The following is a 16,034-nucleotide window of genomic DNA, read 5'->3' as shown; positions in this document are numbered from 1 at the left end:
ATTGTAATAAATTATTTGTTTTTTTTCTTCAAGCATACAACCTTATTCTTGTAATGTACACTGATTCTCCATCAGATTCAGACTTTCTTTTTATAAGATATTTTTTATAAATTGTTTATTTTAAGATTCTACATTATAAAATGATTACATTTTCTCGTGAGATTGACTTATTTCTCAGAAGGGTACGAGTTTTTCTTGTAAAATTGCATGAAAAAAATTGTCACAAAATGACCATCATTTTCTGGTAACATGACCTTTTATTTTCATGAAAGGTTCTGGCTTTTGTTGTTGCTGTGACATTCTGGATGTTTGATGTTTTGCAGTGTCCCAGCACAAGCTATTCAACGAGCACCTGGTGTCGGCAAGCGGCAATCCGGCACTGGTGATGCGCAGGAAGAAGCACACGGAGAAGGACGTGCACGCTTATCTAATCAGCGTGGTGTCTGTCAGGCTCAGGGAGGGCTACACCATCCGGGAGATCAGCCTCACCAAAGGTTGCACGAGAAAGTCCTTTTCTCATAAGATTACGTTTTTTTTCACCTCATGAGATGAGATTATGACTTTTTCTCAAAAGTGTATGATTTTATCCTTATAAGATTACAATTTTTTTCTCATTGCAACTTTTAATTTTTGGGGGAATGCCTTTTTTATTCCTATAAAATTTACTTTTTTGTGGGGGGGATTTTTTTCTTTCTTTTTCTTTTTTCTCATATTATGACTCTTTTCCCCTCATAAAATTTATGATTTTTTTCCTCTCAGAATATTGTAATTGTTTTTTCATAATATTTCAATTTCTCTGTCATAAAAGTATAGCTTTTTTCGTCAAGATTATTATTTTTTCCTTTTAAGGCCATGACTTTTTCTCATTACAACTTAACTATATTTTTTATTGTTCCGTTCCGTTCTGTCTTCAATTCCGCTTATCCGGGGTCGGGTCGCGGGGGCAGCAGCTTTAGCAGGGAAGCCCAGACTTCCCTCTCCCCAGCCACTTCAGCCAGCCCCTCCGACGGGATCCCAAGCCGTTATTACACAAACGACCAGCAGGTGGCAGCAGAGCAAAAAAGATCAACTAGGGCCATGTTGAAAAAAAAAAAAGCTCATTCACAGTTCTCAACAGGTTTATGAATAATGATAAAACTTAGCTATATTCTAATGCTAATTGTTGAAAACATAAACATAGAAATATACTTTTTTTCCTGATGAAAGAAGAGACACTAATCTTTCTTTTGGTAGGTTCCATGTTTTAAAATATTCTGTGGGCCTTGCAAAATCAGTCAAAATCCAGAGGGGAAGGAGATTGCTTCAGTGAAAATGTCTGGGAGTGAATGAGTTAAAAATATGACTATTTTCTAAAAAATTTAGGTTTTTTTTCTTTTGAGTTTTCAGTGTTTTTCTAGCGATATTGCAGACTTATTCTTGTTGTTGATTCTCTTAATGTTATTTTTGTAAGATCAGCACTCATACGTTTTCGACTTCTGACAAATAGTTTCTAAAAAGTTTCCGACTTCCTACAAATTGTGTCTCATAATATTGACTTCCCATGAATTGTTTCGCATAAGATTTTTTTTTCTGGTACAATTACAACTCATTATGACTTTGTGCGTCTTGCTTGCTTTCAGGTGGCAGCCAACTGGAGGTGAAGCTGGTGCTGCTGTGGAAGCACAACATGCACATTGAGTATGTGGCGTCCGCCTCGTGGCCAATGGACCCCAGCAAGCGGACCACCCGGGTGGAGGTGACCATGGAGGGCAGCTACGATATCCTGCACGACATCAGCTGCACACAGAGGAAGCCCATCACCAGCCCCTACCGCACCTCGGTCATCCGCCGCTTCTGGAACACTCTGCAGAGGTACCGCACAAACGGCCAACCGACATTGACATGGAATAATTAAGAGCTGGCTGTCTTTCAGCATCAACCAGACGGATCAGATGCTGGTACACCTGCAATCTTTCAACTCCGTTCCGGAGAACTACACCATCCCTGAAAGCACCAAAAATGGAGTTCCGCTCTTCTACATCCCGCCTGGATCCACCACACCGGTAAGCACAACAACAATAGAAGCCACCTTCACGCTGTCCTTCCAGAAAGTCAGCACACACCTTCACCATTTAAAGCGCTTATGATTAATTTCAGATGTTCTAGTTGTAAAAAAAACGTATAAATACGTCTTTGGGAAACTTCAAATATTTTAACGTTTTTGGGAGCAAATGAATGTATGTAAACAAGTAATTGTTTGTCCAAATAGTCAATGAATTTGTTAATCGCGTAGTTGTCCATGAATCGATTTGTTGCACCTCAATGATTATACTGTCGATTTATTGAATTGGATACAAATGTATTTTGCATGATTAAACTCACAAGTCACATGTACATGCGAGGTGCCTGTATTATTTCTGTCCACTTGGGGTTACCATCCTCACATTCTACAGTAGTATGTGTGACTTTGAGTATGCATGATTAATTAAAAAGGTGGGGCCTGGCCCAGTGAATTCTTACCTAACATTTTTTTTTTTTTAATCATTGCAGCCCTACGTTGAACACAAAATTCCAATATCGCTTGTATACCTGTGGTCCAAACACATGATAGTCGAGTGACAGGTGACATAAGCAGGGCATGTCATGATGTGGTTTTGCGGGTGGTGCAGGTTTTGTCCCTGCAACATGGTGGCTCCAAAGATTCTTCGCAGTCACAGTTCGCCTCCTACTGGAAGCCCATCCTCTCCATGGATGCCAACTTCTGGCAGAGGTGGCTGCACATGCACCGCATCGCCATCATCCTGGAACACGACATGTGAGTCGCGCACAACACAGTCTTTGTGTGTTTGGTTGTGTGTGTATACGTGTCTTTGGTTGCATATAAATGTATCTGTTTGTGTGTATGCAGGCCGGTACCCAAGCACTTGCACACGGCGGGCAACAACGGCCGCTACAGCACCATCCAGTGTCGCATCTCCCATTCTGCGCTCACCTCGCTGCTGAGGGACTGGAGCAGCTTCGTGCTGGTAGAGGGCTACTCCTACGTCAAGCTCATATACAGGTGACGACAATGGGGACATTATTATCATTGAGCTGGTTGAGGAATTTTTTTATTTTTTTTCCCCGATTCATCAATTAATCGAAAAAATATTTGCCAAATTAATCAATCAAAGCCCCAACTTAATAATAGTCCTTTGACAAGGATAAAGAACCATTCTAACTCGAGAGGAGGCTTTAAACATAATGTGCAGTTGTTTTGTCAACATGTGTGAGGTCCACATTGTGTGTCCGCAGTTCCCTCGAGCAACCTCCAACCTCCTTCTATCTGGTCCGACTGATCTCCAAGACCCCCTGCATGGTTCTGCGACTGGGCTTCCCCATCGGCACGCCGGCGCATGTTCGAAACAAGGTAGCAGAACATTTCAGATTATCATGTCAATAATACACTCAGAACTTTAGCTGTGTCAATAATCAAAAAGATTCAAAAATGTATTATTGCTATACTAGATTAGTGATTCCCTTCTAGTGTTCCATGGGTTCCATGTTTCCAGTAGTACGTGAAAGAATTGCTGCCTAAGTGTAATTCGGTTGTATTTAACTTTAAGAACGGTTTATTTTAAAACTTTTTATTTTTTATTTTTTGGTTTAGGCTTACCATTGCAATCTACTCTACATAAGCCAATATCAATAATCAACAACATTCTAAATCAATGATTTTCACATTTAAAATTTTTGGCTCCTTCTAGTGGTACACGAATGAATCACTGCCCATGTACAGTTCAGTGGTATTTAATAAGTGTTTTTATAGTTGCTACTTCATTTACTTTTTATGTGCAATACATTTTTAATGAATGTATTACTTATTTTTTGGGGTAAAATTCAAAGTTTTTGCATATAACAATTTAACGTTATTCCTGTTAAATTAGATGTTTTTTATTTTTTATTTTGACATTCTCATAAATGGCAAATATTTTTCATGTAATAACATTATCAGTTTGATTGTTTTTTTTTTTGTTGTAACATTTTTTTTCAACATTTCTTGTTGTATTTCGTTTTGGTCTCAGACAATTCATTTCTCATAATATTTCATCTTTTGCCCTTTTTCTTGTAAAGTGTGTCTTGTTTTTGATAAGTATTTATTCCTACGCTACTGCTCTCATGCATTTCAATATTGGTCATTGCAGTGGTACTTGCAGAGCCAATTATTTTTTAAATCCTGGGACCGTACTTAGTGTCTATTCTGTGTTCCCCGCCGGTCAGATTGTGGACGAGCTCCGCGAGCAAATCCTCAAGCTGCGCTTCCCGCACCGCATTCAGAGCAAGGAAGCCACGCCCAAGACAAAGAGGAAGGCAACGGCGGGACAGCCATCGCCATCCAAGTCTCCCGCCCTCTCCACCCCCAAGCAGGCACTGTCGGACCGGCCGTGCGTTGTAGTGCTCAACAAGCCACTCGAGAAGCTGCTCATCAGGTCGGTTCAGGCCTCAGTTCACAAAAGTTGCTTTTCTATTTTTTTTTTTGTGAGTGTTTTGGATCTGTTCTCCAGATATGAGAAGCTGCCTCTGGACTTCAGGACTCCCTTCATCTTCAGCATGGAGAACTCGTCCTCGCAGCCCTCCGGCGGGGCAGCGCCCCTCAACGTGGCGGGCAACCGTGCCGCTTCGTCCACGCTGGCCTCACTGTCCCGCTACTTTCTGCACCGGCGCTGGGTTTGGGCAGTGCAAAACAGCCAGGGTCCGGCCGTGGCCATGCAGGCCGTCGCCCACATCCTGTCCATGCTGTCCGAGTGAGTCTCCAGCGTACTGTGGTGCCTTGAGATACAAGCGACGAATTTTTCAACATACAAGTCGTCGTTTGGGCAATTCTTTGCTTTGATGAGCGCTGTGTGGTGGCGGCAAAGTAAACTCACTTCGCAACAAACAGCAGTTTGACAAATAGAATAAGGGCTCTTTGCACAAATCGACTAATTCATGAACTCAGTATCACTGCTTCATTTCCTGTCTTTCATGATTGGACAAACTGATTAATCCATGTGTGCCTGACCTCAGTAACCACGACGACAATGGCCAGACACACCTGGATTAATCAGTTTGTCCAACCACGAAAGACAGGAAATGAAGAAGTGGTATTGAGTTCAGGAAGTAGTGGATTTGTGCACAGAGCCCATAAGTCAACAATTCTTTGAAAAAGATTGTTTTTTACCACTCTCAGTCGTAGTATGATATTATTAATTGAAAAGGAAACATTTGTTTTACAAATAAAGTTGAGTTGAGTTTTTTGGAGAGAGGCTGGAACATTTTAATGGCATTTCCAATCATTTCAGTGGGGAAAGAGGGCTTTGAGATGCAAGTGTTAAGTTCCGAGCATGGTCACAGAACAAATTATCTCGTACCTCAAGGCACTACTGTACTTCCTTTTGTCTTCTGTTTTATCCCGCTCAAGCAGACTGACTCTGAAAGTTGTTTTGTGAAGGATCCGCCTGTCGGAGGGTTTTAATTTTGCTGCCAGTGGAGACGGCATCGTCAACATGGTCATTGAGCTGCCTATGAAGGTAAATGACTTCAGTTACATCTTGGATACAAAACTAGAGCACTAACAATCCAGATTTTTGTTTTTTAAATATAAATTTTTTTTTTCAAAGTTTTCAGTAAATATACATTACTGTCAATGTACAGTCCAACCAAGGCATCTCAATATATAACAAAAAAAACAAGAATATCCAAAATAATAGTATCACTGTCATAGTTTGAGATAACAAACACTGAAAATGATAACATAAGCATGATCGTCAATCATCCACGCCTACATCACTATTCACAAAAACCTTTACTATGTAACAAATTACAGTTAAACAAAGTAATAAACAATAAAAACAAAATACAAAAATAATTCTGAATCAAACAACCAATAATTGAAAAAAAAAACTGATTAATGTTGATCGTCGCCACGCCAATGACGTTGCTGTAGAAAATTAATGTTTTTTTTTGTTAATGTTTTTTACATGTGAACAGATAATTTGTTTCCATTTCTGTGATCAACCTGGGGACAACGGATGGAAATTAGGCTATAGCTATAATCCGGTGTGGTGTGTTAACATGCATGTGTCCAATGTGATGTTCATTAACATGCAAATTGAAAAATTTCAACATTTAATTGAATTGTCTTGGTGAAGCAGCATGTGGCTTGTTGTTTGTGTCCACGCCAGGGTATGTCCGCCGACTCTGAGCGAGAGAGTCACTCGTGCATCGTCCAGTACATCCTCTTCCCGCCTCATGCGACCTCCACCAAAGACAGGTAGCGCCTTGTTTGCGCCTTCGCTTGATGTTTGTTGGTCGCCACTGCTTGTCAATAAAGTTGTCCCAAATGTTACAGCTTCTCCACGGACGACGACAACGACACAGAGGTGGAGGCGGTGGACGTGGACATGGAGCTCAACCTGGTGACTGAATGTTGGGTGGAGCCTCAGAGCGGCACCATCACCAACTGCTCAGAACAACATCGCCACCTGCTGGGCCTCAGCTACCAGGAAGTGCCTCAAGCCGTGCGTCACTCGGCGACCATTCCCACTTCGAAATAGTTCCCCCCCCGATTGGTTGACTTTTGCGGTGTTTTTTTTTTTCTCCTTATCCAGATCTTTCCCAGAGATTCAGCCTGCATGTCCACTATGATGACATTTGAGTTTTTGAGTCAACTGTGTCAGAACAAGGACCAAGTCTGCTCTGTGCCTTCTGGACTCAAGGACACCATAGGTGACCAAACTTTTCAAGTTTCTTCTCAGCTTTCATTTCTAACAACCATATGTAATTACCAGTCTGGCTGATATTATAATTCAATTAGTGAACAATCTTTAGAAACATTAATAACTACAACTATTTTAACAGAATACAGTTAGAGCCTATCAGTCTATAAAAGTTGACATAATGATGGGGGCAGTGAAATCACTTTGCTATTTTAATTAACTCTTTGACTGCCAAAAACGTTAAATAACGCTTAGTAAAATCCTATGGAGGAGTGCCAAAGACGTTAAAAGACGTTTTTTTTTTCAAAACAGGTGAAACTAACCATTTTCTATTGTTGATTACTCAAAAACTGAATAAGGTAGAAACAAACTTTTTTTTCTGATGGAAGATGAGAGTCCAATCTTTTTTTGGCAGTATGTGCGTTTCCATAGTCCAAACACATAATTTTCTATGGACCTTGAAAGATCAGTCAAAATGCTTAAAATCGGCTGGCACCCACGGCATCCCTTTTCTGAAAACGTCTGGCAGTCAAAGAGTTAATTACTCAGCTCATCAAAGGGCAGAGTATAAGTGGACTACGTAAACATACTAATGTACAGGAAAAAAATCGATCGTTTTTTTTAGGAGAAGACATCCATGTTTCTTTTCTTTTTGCAAAACTCTAAAACCTTAGCTGTTACACCATGCAAAGTGTACCAAATATTTACTCGGCTTTGTCCTCCACCTTTTCATCTGGTTTCAGGAAATCCTTCTACCTCAGAGGAGAGCATTCACATGGTTCCTTTCCAGTTTGATCTCATCCAGCTCTTGCCCAAATGTCAGCAGGTGGAGCTCTTCTTCCTTACATTCAGCACAGGTATTTTATTTATTTTTCTTTGAAACATCTTAAGCAGGATGGTTTTCTATTGTGGGCAAACGACACCGTCCGTGTGTGTACAGAGGTGGAAATGGAGGAGCACCTCCGCAGCGGCTCCTGCCTTCCCAACGAGCTGCTCCTGGGCCTCTTCCACAGCAGCCTGGAGCAGGAACTCAGCGACCGCGAGATTCCCGTAGCCATTGGCGACCACGCGGCATTCATGCGCCACGTCTTGGAGCGCGAGCGCGACGGCCACTGTGCCCCCTTCACCCTGCCGGTCATCAACGGTGAGTCCTTACCGGCCTGGCAGATCTCACGAGTCTAATGATGTTTTTTGTTGGGTTTTTTTCAGCAGAAGACTTCACGAGCCCCCTGGACAGACAGGATGTGATGTCAGTATTTCACTTAACCGGCAGTAGTAAAGAGATGACGGAATCCACCAGCACTTTACAGGTAATCCTGTACAACTTTATTTATAACGTTAGTGCATGGCCCAGAATAATGTAAAAATAATACTATAATATAATAAAATTCCTAAAAAAATGTTATGACAAAAATATTGGAAATTAATACAACGCAAGATAATTTAATAACATAAAAAGTGTTTGTGTTTGTACGAAAAATTGTATCTAAAAAAATATTGAACAAAAGACATAAATATTGAACTGATAAATGTAAAATTTTTAACGAAAGTATTTGCCAACAATATTTAATAATTTAAATAATAATACTGAATATTTGAAAAATAAATTTAAAGAAATACAACTAACTATATTATATATTATGACCAAAATATCAGGAAACAATACCAAATATCGGACAACACGAACAATAATATTAGATGGATGGAGTATACATGTTAGTGTAAATGTTAGAAAAATAAATATGAACATACTATGATATAAATAAAAATAATATATGTAATACAAGGATATTAAAAGTACAATTGAAAATGAAAAGAAGGAAACCATCACACATCAATGTCAAATAAAGTAATTGGCTGAAAAGCGTCTAAACATTTTGAATGTTTGTGTGTTTGACTGTCAGAGTTTGGCCAACGCCGACCTGGTATTTGATGAGCATTCGCTGGCGGGGCAGAGCTGTTCCGTGCCCCAGTGGAGGTGCTACGCCAAGCACATCAGCTCCCAGCAGATCCTGCTCACCTTCCTGCCAGCCACCTACGCAGGTATCGCATTTCTATTCCCGCTCACTGACAAACTACCACAACGTATAAACGTGTCTACTTTTCTTCTCTTCAGATGTCCTCATGCTGATGACCTCTGGGCTGGAGGCGGAGCCTTTGAGTCACATCAGCACGCAGGAGGACGACATGCTGACACCCCGCAATAAGTCACAGGTCGACTCGCCGTCCGAATCCACTGGTGGACGGGAGATGAGGAGGAGCTCAAGCGGCGGGTGCCTCAACGCAACGTCGCCCATTGTCTCGTCTCCCTTGGAGGGGCCGAGTGGGACCCCTGAGGCTCTGCCGACAGATTGCTGGGATAATAGGATGTCGGAAAGCCAGCCCGGAACGCCCGGCTCAGGTCAGTGTACGGCAGCTGCAAATGGGGGTCTCCTTGCTACAGGGTTTCAAAATGCCCCCCTTTTTACGGTTAAAACAACCACTTTTCACCCACACTTTTCCATGCACGTGTGTGTGTGTGTGTGTTGTAGATCTGGGTGACAAAGTTCACTTCTCTGAGGTCCAACGCTGTGCCGTGCCCGGCGGCAGCAGTGACGGCATCCTGGGCCGCCAGCTGTCCCAGCAGAGCGCCGGCACACAGTTCAAGTGTCCCGTCTACGTATACAACTGCTGCTTGGAGCTGCTCAAGGAGCAGTTGGTACACCCCGCCGCCGACCGGCAGCCCCGGGACATTTTCTTCAGGTACATTTGCGGCGTTCACGTCTTCACTTTAGGCACGTGCAACCCACATTAGGTTGCCCCGCGCAATTATTGATATTAGCATTAGCGTTTTATCAGGATATACGTGCTTGCAAACATTTCCAACTCTTTGGGCGTGGATTTAGTGAAAATACCCACTCGTCGTAACCCATCACTTGTGTAGTTATCCTAATCATTTCCTTCTCATTGTGTCCGGACAGGTCGCTCTCTCAGGACCGCAGCAGCCCGTCGCCTTGGACCGACCGTCTGGCGCAGCCTCACAAGCACAAAGAGCTGGCCCACTACTGCAGCCTGCTCCAGGAACACTACCAGCAGAGCTTCGCCAAAGGTGAACCACCTAAACCACAAGTTTGGGTATACTTTCTTAGTCACCCTGGTTATGGAATTCCACCATATTTTAAATAGAAGACTAGGCAAGAGACATAGGGGTAATTACACATTTTATTGTCTGGCTTGCTATTCTGTCTGAAAGTTTTCAATGTGGTATGGTGGGTCCAAGTTGGACTGTGAATTTCCACAGCCCCAGCCTTTCACGTGATACTCACTTCTCCCACCCTGTTTTGTTAAAAGCAATTGTTTCTGGCAGACAACGGTAATCTTTTTTGTCTTGTGTGTGGCGTTCAGGTGTCTACCGGAGCCTCCAGCAGTCGCTCAGCATCAGCTCCCAGGATGTCCTGATGGCCATGGACTACTGTGAGGAGTCCCTGCAGGAAATTGACATCACGACCTTCCTGCAGACGTTGTGCGGACACATCCGGGAGTTCCGGGAGAACGGCCAAGCGCCAACGTGGACTCGGCACCCCAAACCCACCGGGAGGTCTGCCACCTTCATCGTCGGAGAGGCAGAGGAGGATCGAGCAGACGTCAAGTCTGCTGTGGCCTCCTTGTCCAGGTAGAAGAACACGCAGACGTTCACAGCGTTTAGCTATGTTAGCCTTATTCCAAGATGGATTACAATTCATTTTTTCCCCTCAGAATTGTAAAAGTCTTGAAAAGTGAAGCACTTTGAAGTAGTGTGTGTTGTGAATACTTTCCATATGAACTGCACATCTCTTACGCAAATAGTTTTGAGATGGAAGATGCCGCCAGCGAAGCGGAATCCAGGGGTCCCGCCCCCCAACCCCGGCTCATCCAGGAGGTCTCCAGGAAGATCCCGGCGTTCCCCCTCGAGTTGCTCCAGACGCATCCTACCTGTGACATGTGTCCTGACGTGCACAAAATAATTCAGGTAAAATATCACGGAGGAGTGGGGCGCATGACACGCTGTTACTGTGCCAACACTGAAATGTTTCGACCTCCACAGGAAAAGTTCATGGGGATCGTGTTCCAGTATTTCAAACCTGTGCCTTCTAATCCACATTACTTCTTTTACTGCCCACCGTCGTCCAAGAAGGAGGTGAGGTAGTCCACATTCATCACCTCAATTTCTTGAAAATAATCTGAATGGGATTTGAGGTACTACAGCACCTTTTTTTATGTCCAAACGATGTTGGTTCTTGTCGTTTCCTCCAGAGTTGTTTCCCCACCCCCTCCTCTAGACCCTCTAGACTCTGACATTTGGTCGTACCACAATATTGTGTGCGTCCATGTTTATATTCTGGCGAAACTGCGCTTTTTTTCCCCAGCCCTTTCTGCCTCATTACGTAATGAGTTACTTATTATCCCCAATATGACCCTTTTCACTAGTAGACACTGACATGTGGTAGTTCCACAATGTTGTGTGCATTTGTTACGTCATGTCAGGACTATGTGAATATGTGACATGTTTGGCTTCTCTAGGAGGACTCGGAGGACGGTGATATGGAGGTGAGGCCCTGCGAAGAGATGGTGTCTGAAGCCGAGCAAGCCACTGAAGACGGTGAGGTTCTTGCCAACATCTTTCCGGCCACCATTTTGTTTTCCACTTCCGCATCAGAGGGAAGATGTAATCTGGCACCTTATGTTTGCAGAAATGACATCCGGCGGCTGCATCACCACAGAGAGCGACAACGATTTGGTGGTGGAATACGAGGAGCAGCCCAGCGGCGGCGGCATCAGGAACCTGAGTGGCGGTGAGGAACGCTCGCACTCGGACTCCAACACGGTCAACCAGGATCAGGATGAAGACTCCTTCAGCATCCTGGAGGAAGGAGACTCCCTGCTGGATGCGGAGGGCCCGCAGATGGACATGCCGCCGCTTTTCCTGCACGTCACCTGCTCTGTCAGCGCCAAGAGCTGCCACGGATCCACACCCATTCACACCTTGCCCACCTGCCTCGGTGAGTAAGGTCAAATATTAGTAATAGCTCTCTTGATGATAAAAAAAAAAGAAGACATTTTAAACTCTTATCTCAAGGCACAACTGTGGTGGAACCAGGTTGTGAAGTTTAACAACCGTAAACTGCTTTTGAATGTTGTACCTGCAGGTGAAATCATTTCCTGCCTGGAGGACGCCGAGGCCTTACAGTTGGTGGACCTGAATGAGCTCTCGGTCACGCTGGACATCTTTGTCCTCACTCTACCACTGGAGATCGAAGTCATGGCGGACTTTCATCACAACAGGTGAGGTGGTGGTGATGCTAAATGCGGCGTTTAAATTTGTCATCACGTCGTGTATGTGGTCTCGCAGGTACACGTCTGAGAGCAGCGTGTCCCTGAATCGTTCTCCGGGACAGCCGTCGTCGTATCGGTCCGATGAGGAGCTGTCGGCCGTGCTGGAGGGACTGAAGGGAGCTGATGTGGACATGTGAGAGTGTAACAAGTTTTTCTTTGTGTGTTTAACTTTAGCCAAAGTAATAGCACAACCACTGATCAACAGATTGACTATCGATTAGAAAGAAAATGGGTGGATGTTGCCTTTTTAAAGTTGAAGCTCAAAATGGAGGCAGATGATTTCATTTATTGGTGCAAAGACAGATGCCAAAATCAAATTTTTGTCCTCTGTCAGGGTCTGTGGCGAACCTTTGTCCAAGCTGCCGCTTCCTCACAAGCTGGCCATCCTGGCCACTATGGACGAGGTGAGTGTGCAGTGACGCTCTCCTACCCATAGAGGCCGCTAAACGTTCTTTGCCATTTCCTTTCGGTCAGATTCGCTGGCTGCTGGAGGACGAGATTGTGTCGGCCCTGCGCCACTCACGCACCATCGGCTCGGCCACTCTGCTCAAGGTGGCGCAACACGTGGTTCACTCAGCCGGACGGCCACACTGTCGCAGCGAGGACGTCCCACTGCAGTTTGTCTTCAGGCCCGAGCAGTCGCTGGGCAAGTTCAAGGAGGCAAGTCGCTCCGCTCGTTATGATACGACTGCCTTCACAGTAGTGTTCAGAAAAATTAGTTTTAGCTGATGTCAGTGTCTGGTGTGAAAAATTGTTGTCAGACAGTAAAAATGATTTTGGACACAACAGAGCAGGAGGAGCAAGTTTCTGTTGTCCTGTCTTTCTTCACAACAAGCAGCACTTTTGCAGATACTTAACAATTCCTCAAAAAAGATGCTTCAAAATGTTTATTTTTACTCCCAATGCTATTTCTCTTGGTGGGTGGGATTCACTGGAATGGATTAACTCTTTGACTGCCAAAAACGTTTAATAACGTTTAGTAAAATCCTAAGGAGGGCTGCCAAAGACGTTAAAAGTCGTTAACTATGTTTTTTTTGGGAAACGGGTGGAGGAAAGCCTTGGTAGTATGTGTGTTTCCATAGTCCAAACACAATTTATTTATTTTTTTAAATCAGCTGGCACCCACAGCATCCCTTTTCTGAAAACGCTTGGCAGTCAAAGAGTTAAGGGCATTTTCATTCATTTCAATTGATGAACATTATTTGAGGCACAAGATATGAATTCATGTTGTTCAAGGCACCAGTCTATATAGGTTCTATGTACCCTAATCCCCTTTAATCTGTATTGCGCCCCCTGCAGGAGTTCCGTCGCATGGCACTCTCTGACTACGTGCTCAACAGCGAGCAGGACAGCTTCTACTACGCGTCACTGAGTAGGCTGCACCCTCAAAGGATCCACGCCGTCAAGAGGCTATCAGAGAGCACCGCCGCCAACAGGGCGCCGCCGTCTCAGGAAGAGTCTCTCTTGGAAAGTGATGCTGAGGCCGAAGATGTGGTAAGAAAGTCTTAATATTTTCAAGCAGTTTTTAAGTCTTTTAAAGACCCTGAAAATGGAATACAGAAAATAGTTTCTAAATTCTTTCCACGTTTGAAGATGATTGCGGTGAACGTCTAAACACTGACATCTATATAGTAGAATTGTGGCGATATATAGCGGATGGAGCTGCTTTTAAAGTGCCGCATTATCTGCCATTAGTGTATGGATGTCACACAGTGAAAGTCTGAAGAGTGAGGAGGTTGAAAAGGAAAATAAAGACGCAATTGTTTTCACTTTACAGGGAGTTTAAACAACCAATAGCTTCTAATCGTTTTACGCACAGGCTGCCAACGTCACTGCTGACGCCAACGGAGAGGTGACGGCGGAGTTCGGCGAGCCAGACGGTCTTTTGAAGACAGATGGCGGTAACACGCAGAGTTCCGTTAGTCTCCAGCTGCTGAACGAGTTCACCTCGCCCCCCAAGACCCCCTCTAGTGTCAGCCTGGCCGAGTCGGTGCAGTCCGCATCTCACAGTGAGTCCACTCCACAGCACCTTTCTGTACATTTAACTGAGCGCTGCAATGCAGCCAAGTGATATTTGCAGGGATGTGATTTTTCCGCTAATTCGCGGAATTCCGCTTTTTTTATCCAAAAAAACCCCCCCCCAAAAAAAAAAATCGATTTTCATTGTGTATGCACATGACTCCGACAGATAACATCTTCTGCTATAACAAAGACATTTGTGGTATGCTCTAATATGAGTTACTTTTCATTTGGTCATGATACAATTATTTGTTCATGAAATTTGAACTCTTCAACATTATTTATGTGTTAATTTAGTAATCACATGAGTTAGATATGATGATATTCTCAGTGAATGTTTTTAAAAGCAAAGGCAGTCCAATGTTTTTGAATGTGACTGATTTTGAGTTGACTAAAACTGCCATTTTATATGGGATAGTTTAATATACATTGAAAATTTATGCTGTTGTTTTGTCTATTTCTTTGTCATGTGAGTGCATTGAAAGTACTTAAAAACACGGAAAACCCATGAGCTCCCCCCCACTGGGCACTGCCCTGGACCTAGCTGGGTGCCAGCGGCCCCCAGACCCGCGGCTAAATTTTCAGATAATTTCACTTTGGTCAAATCACATCCCTGTATTTGGAACGGAACCACCGCAAAAGATGCCGTAGCGGGGTTGGCCGTCTTTCGAGAGTTACTAGAGAAGCTGACCTTTATTTGGTGTTAATCTGCACTTTGAATTGTGGCAGGTATGTGCAGACTCCTATTTATTACAAATTTTAATTGGATTGCTTCATTCTGAACGCAGCCCCACCCCCAATTAGAAGAGGGTTTGCACACTTGTGCAACCTCATTATTTCAGTTTATTTTCTTATTTATTTATTATTTTTTCATTTGAGTTGTCCATGTTATAGAACACATTAACAGTGGATACAATTGTGAACATTTTTATCTTGCTCTTATTTTTTAATATCATAAAAACCTGGCATTTGAAACAGGGGTGTGTAGACTTTTTGTCTAGTATTCTGACAACACCTAGGGGCAAGTAAAACACTGTGAGCCACTGTGCTAACCGCTTGTCCACTAGGCTGCCCCAAATAAACAATAGGTTAAGAACCAAGTCATTAACCAAGACAGGTAACAACACAAATATCCAAAATAGTTCACTCAGCTGCCCCATCCAAACCTCTAATTTTATTTGGGGGTGCTCAGCACTATTACTATACTCTTTCACAGGCTTCGGGAAGCTAAGGCCGAGTCGGGTGCAGAGCGTCATCTCAAGCCAAGGAAGTTTGGATTCTGACATGCAAGGTGAGTTTCAAATCCACTTTTCTAAAAAAAAATACAATTAATAAGTATAAGAGAAAATCCTCAATTTGAATCACGTGTTACGTTATCCATACCAAATGCATTGAGCCCTTGCATTGACCCTTGTGGAACTCCTCTCATTTACATGATGCTCAGCTGTTTGTTTTTTTCCTTCAAAGGATACGATGGTGGCAGCAGCGACTCAGAATGCGAGAGTCCCATCCTGGACGAGCAGGAGAGTCAGACCCCTCTGATGCCAGACTTCTGGCTCATGGCTAAGATTGACCAGGACAGAGTCAAGGTCTACTCGCATTCCAGGTGGGGCTGGTCCTCTGGAACCTTCCGAACAACAACTCATGGTTCATGTCTGAGCCAGAAAGTCGTAGATTTCTTAAATGTGTGCAGGAGCGTGAGTGAGGAACGGGAGATGAACATCAAGGATCAGGAGAGCAGGGAAGACAAGCAAGAGCTGCCGGAATATTTACAACTGCACCAGATGGTGGTGAGAAAGATTGGAGAGCTGTGTCGCAAAGTCAACCAGGTAACGGCACCATCACTACTACTAATATTATTACTACAACCACGACTTTACTATCGCTTCTAATACCACCACTACCACTGATGTTCTTTGTCACTAGTAGAATGACTCGAATGCTCTT

General features: G+C 43.6%; 1 protein-coding gene across 6 annotated transcripts in view; it reads left to right on the top strand.

Annotated features, from left to right (window-relative positions):
• szt2 (SZT2 subunit of KICSTOR complex) overlaps positions 1 to 16,034 on the top strand; it is a 45,233-nt gene that overhangs the window by 6,294 nt on the left and 22,905 nt on the right. For 4 of the 6 annotated variants that reach the window (XR_013296408.1, XM_077583899.1, XM_077583901.1 and 1 more), the window contains exons 9-41: positions 324 to 494; positions 1,620 to 1,851; positions 1,913 to 2,042; positions 2,649 to 2,794; positions 2,888 to 3,040; positions 3,274 to 3,388; positions 4,240 to 4,448; positions 4,524 to 4,763; positions 5,450 to 5,528; positions 6,183 to 6,271; positions 6,350 to 6,518; positions 6,609 to 6,726; positions 7,460 to 7,573; positions 7,657 to 7,860; positions 7,926 to 8,026; positions 8,621 to 8,759; positions 8,833 to 9,117; positions 9,248 to 9,458; positions 9,677 to 9,804; positions 10,101 to 10,368; positions 10,542 to 10,704; positions 10,780 to 10,872; positions 11,256 to 11,334; positions 11,426 to 11,734; positions 11,882 to 12,017; positions 12,085 to 12,201; positions 12,403 to 12,472; positions 12,543 to 12,728; positions 13,368 to 13,562; positions 13,888 to 14,077; positions 15,304 to 15,378; positions 15,555 to 15,693; positions 15,781 to 15,916. Coding sequence is in view for 5 of the 6 variants with exons in the window: in XM_077583899.1 (XP_077440025.1) it covers positions 324 to 494; positions 1,620 to 1,851; positions 1,913 to 2,042; positions 2,649 to 2,794; positions 2,888 to 3,040; positions 3,274 to 3,388; positions 4,240 to 4,448; positions 4,524 to 4,763; positions 5,450 to 5,528; positions 6,183 to 6,271; positions 6,350 to 6,518; positions 6,609 to 6,726; positions 7,460 to 7,573; positions 7,657 to 7,860; positions 7,926 to 8,026; positions 8,621 to 8,759; positions 8,833 to 9,117; positions 9,248 to 9,458; positions 9,677 to 9,804; positions 10,101 to 10,368; positions 10,542 to 10,704; positions 10,780 to 10,872; positions 11,256 to 11,334; positions 11,426 to 11,734; positions 11,882 to 12,017; positions 12,085 to 12,201; positions 12,403 to 12,472; positions 12,543 to 12,728; positions 13,368 to 13,562; positions 13,888 to 14,077; positions 15,304 to 15,378; positions 15,555 to 15,693; positions 15,781 to 15,916 (5,189 nt within the window). In the remaining variant the exon portion in view is untranslated. The remainder of the gene's footprint in view (positions 1 to 323; positions 495 to 1,619; positions 1,852 to 1,912; positions 2,043 to 2,648; positions 2,795 to 2,887; positions 3,041 to 3,273; positions 3,389 to 4,239; positions 4,449 to 4,523; positions 4,764 to 5,449; positions 5,529 to 6,182; positions 6,272 to 6,349; positions 6,519 to 6,608; positions 6,727 to 7,459; positions 7,574 to 7,656; positions 7,861 to 7,925; positions 8,027 to 8,620; positions 8,760 to 8,832; positions 9,118 to 9,247; positions 9,459 to 9,676; positions 9,805 to 10,100; positions 10,369 to 10,541; positions 10,705 to 10,779; positions 10,873 to 11,255; positions 11,335 to 11,425; positions 11,735 to 11,881; positions 12,018 to 12,084; positions 12,202 to 12,402; positions 12,473 to 12,542; positions 12,729 to 13,367; positions 13,563 to 13,887; positions 14,078 to 15,303; positions 15,379 to 15,554; positions 15,694 to 15,780; positions 15,917 to 16,034) is intronic. The other 2 variants (XM_077583902.1, XM_077583898.1) reach the window with 1 other exon arrangement.

This window comes from Vanacampus margaritifer, chromosome 13 (assembly GCF_051991255.1).
Source record: "Vanacampus margaritifer isolate UIUO_Vmar chromosome 13, RoL_Vmar_1.0, whole genome shotgun sequence".
In the NCBI taxonomy this organism is placed as follows: Eukaryota; Metazoa; Chordata; class Actinopteri; order Syngnathiformes; family Syngnathidae; genus Vanacampus; species Vanacampus margaritifer.
Note: the sequence above shows the minus strand (reverse complement) of the source record. Positions and strands in the feature narration are given on the sequence as shown.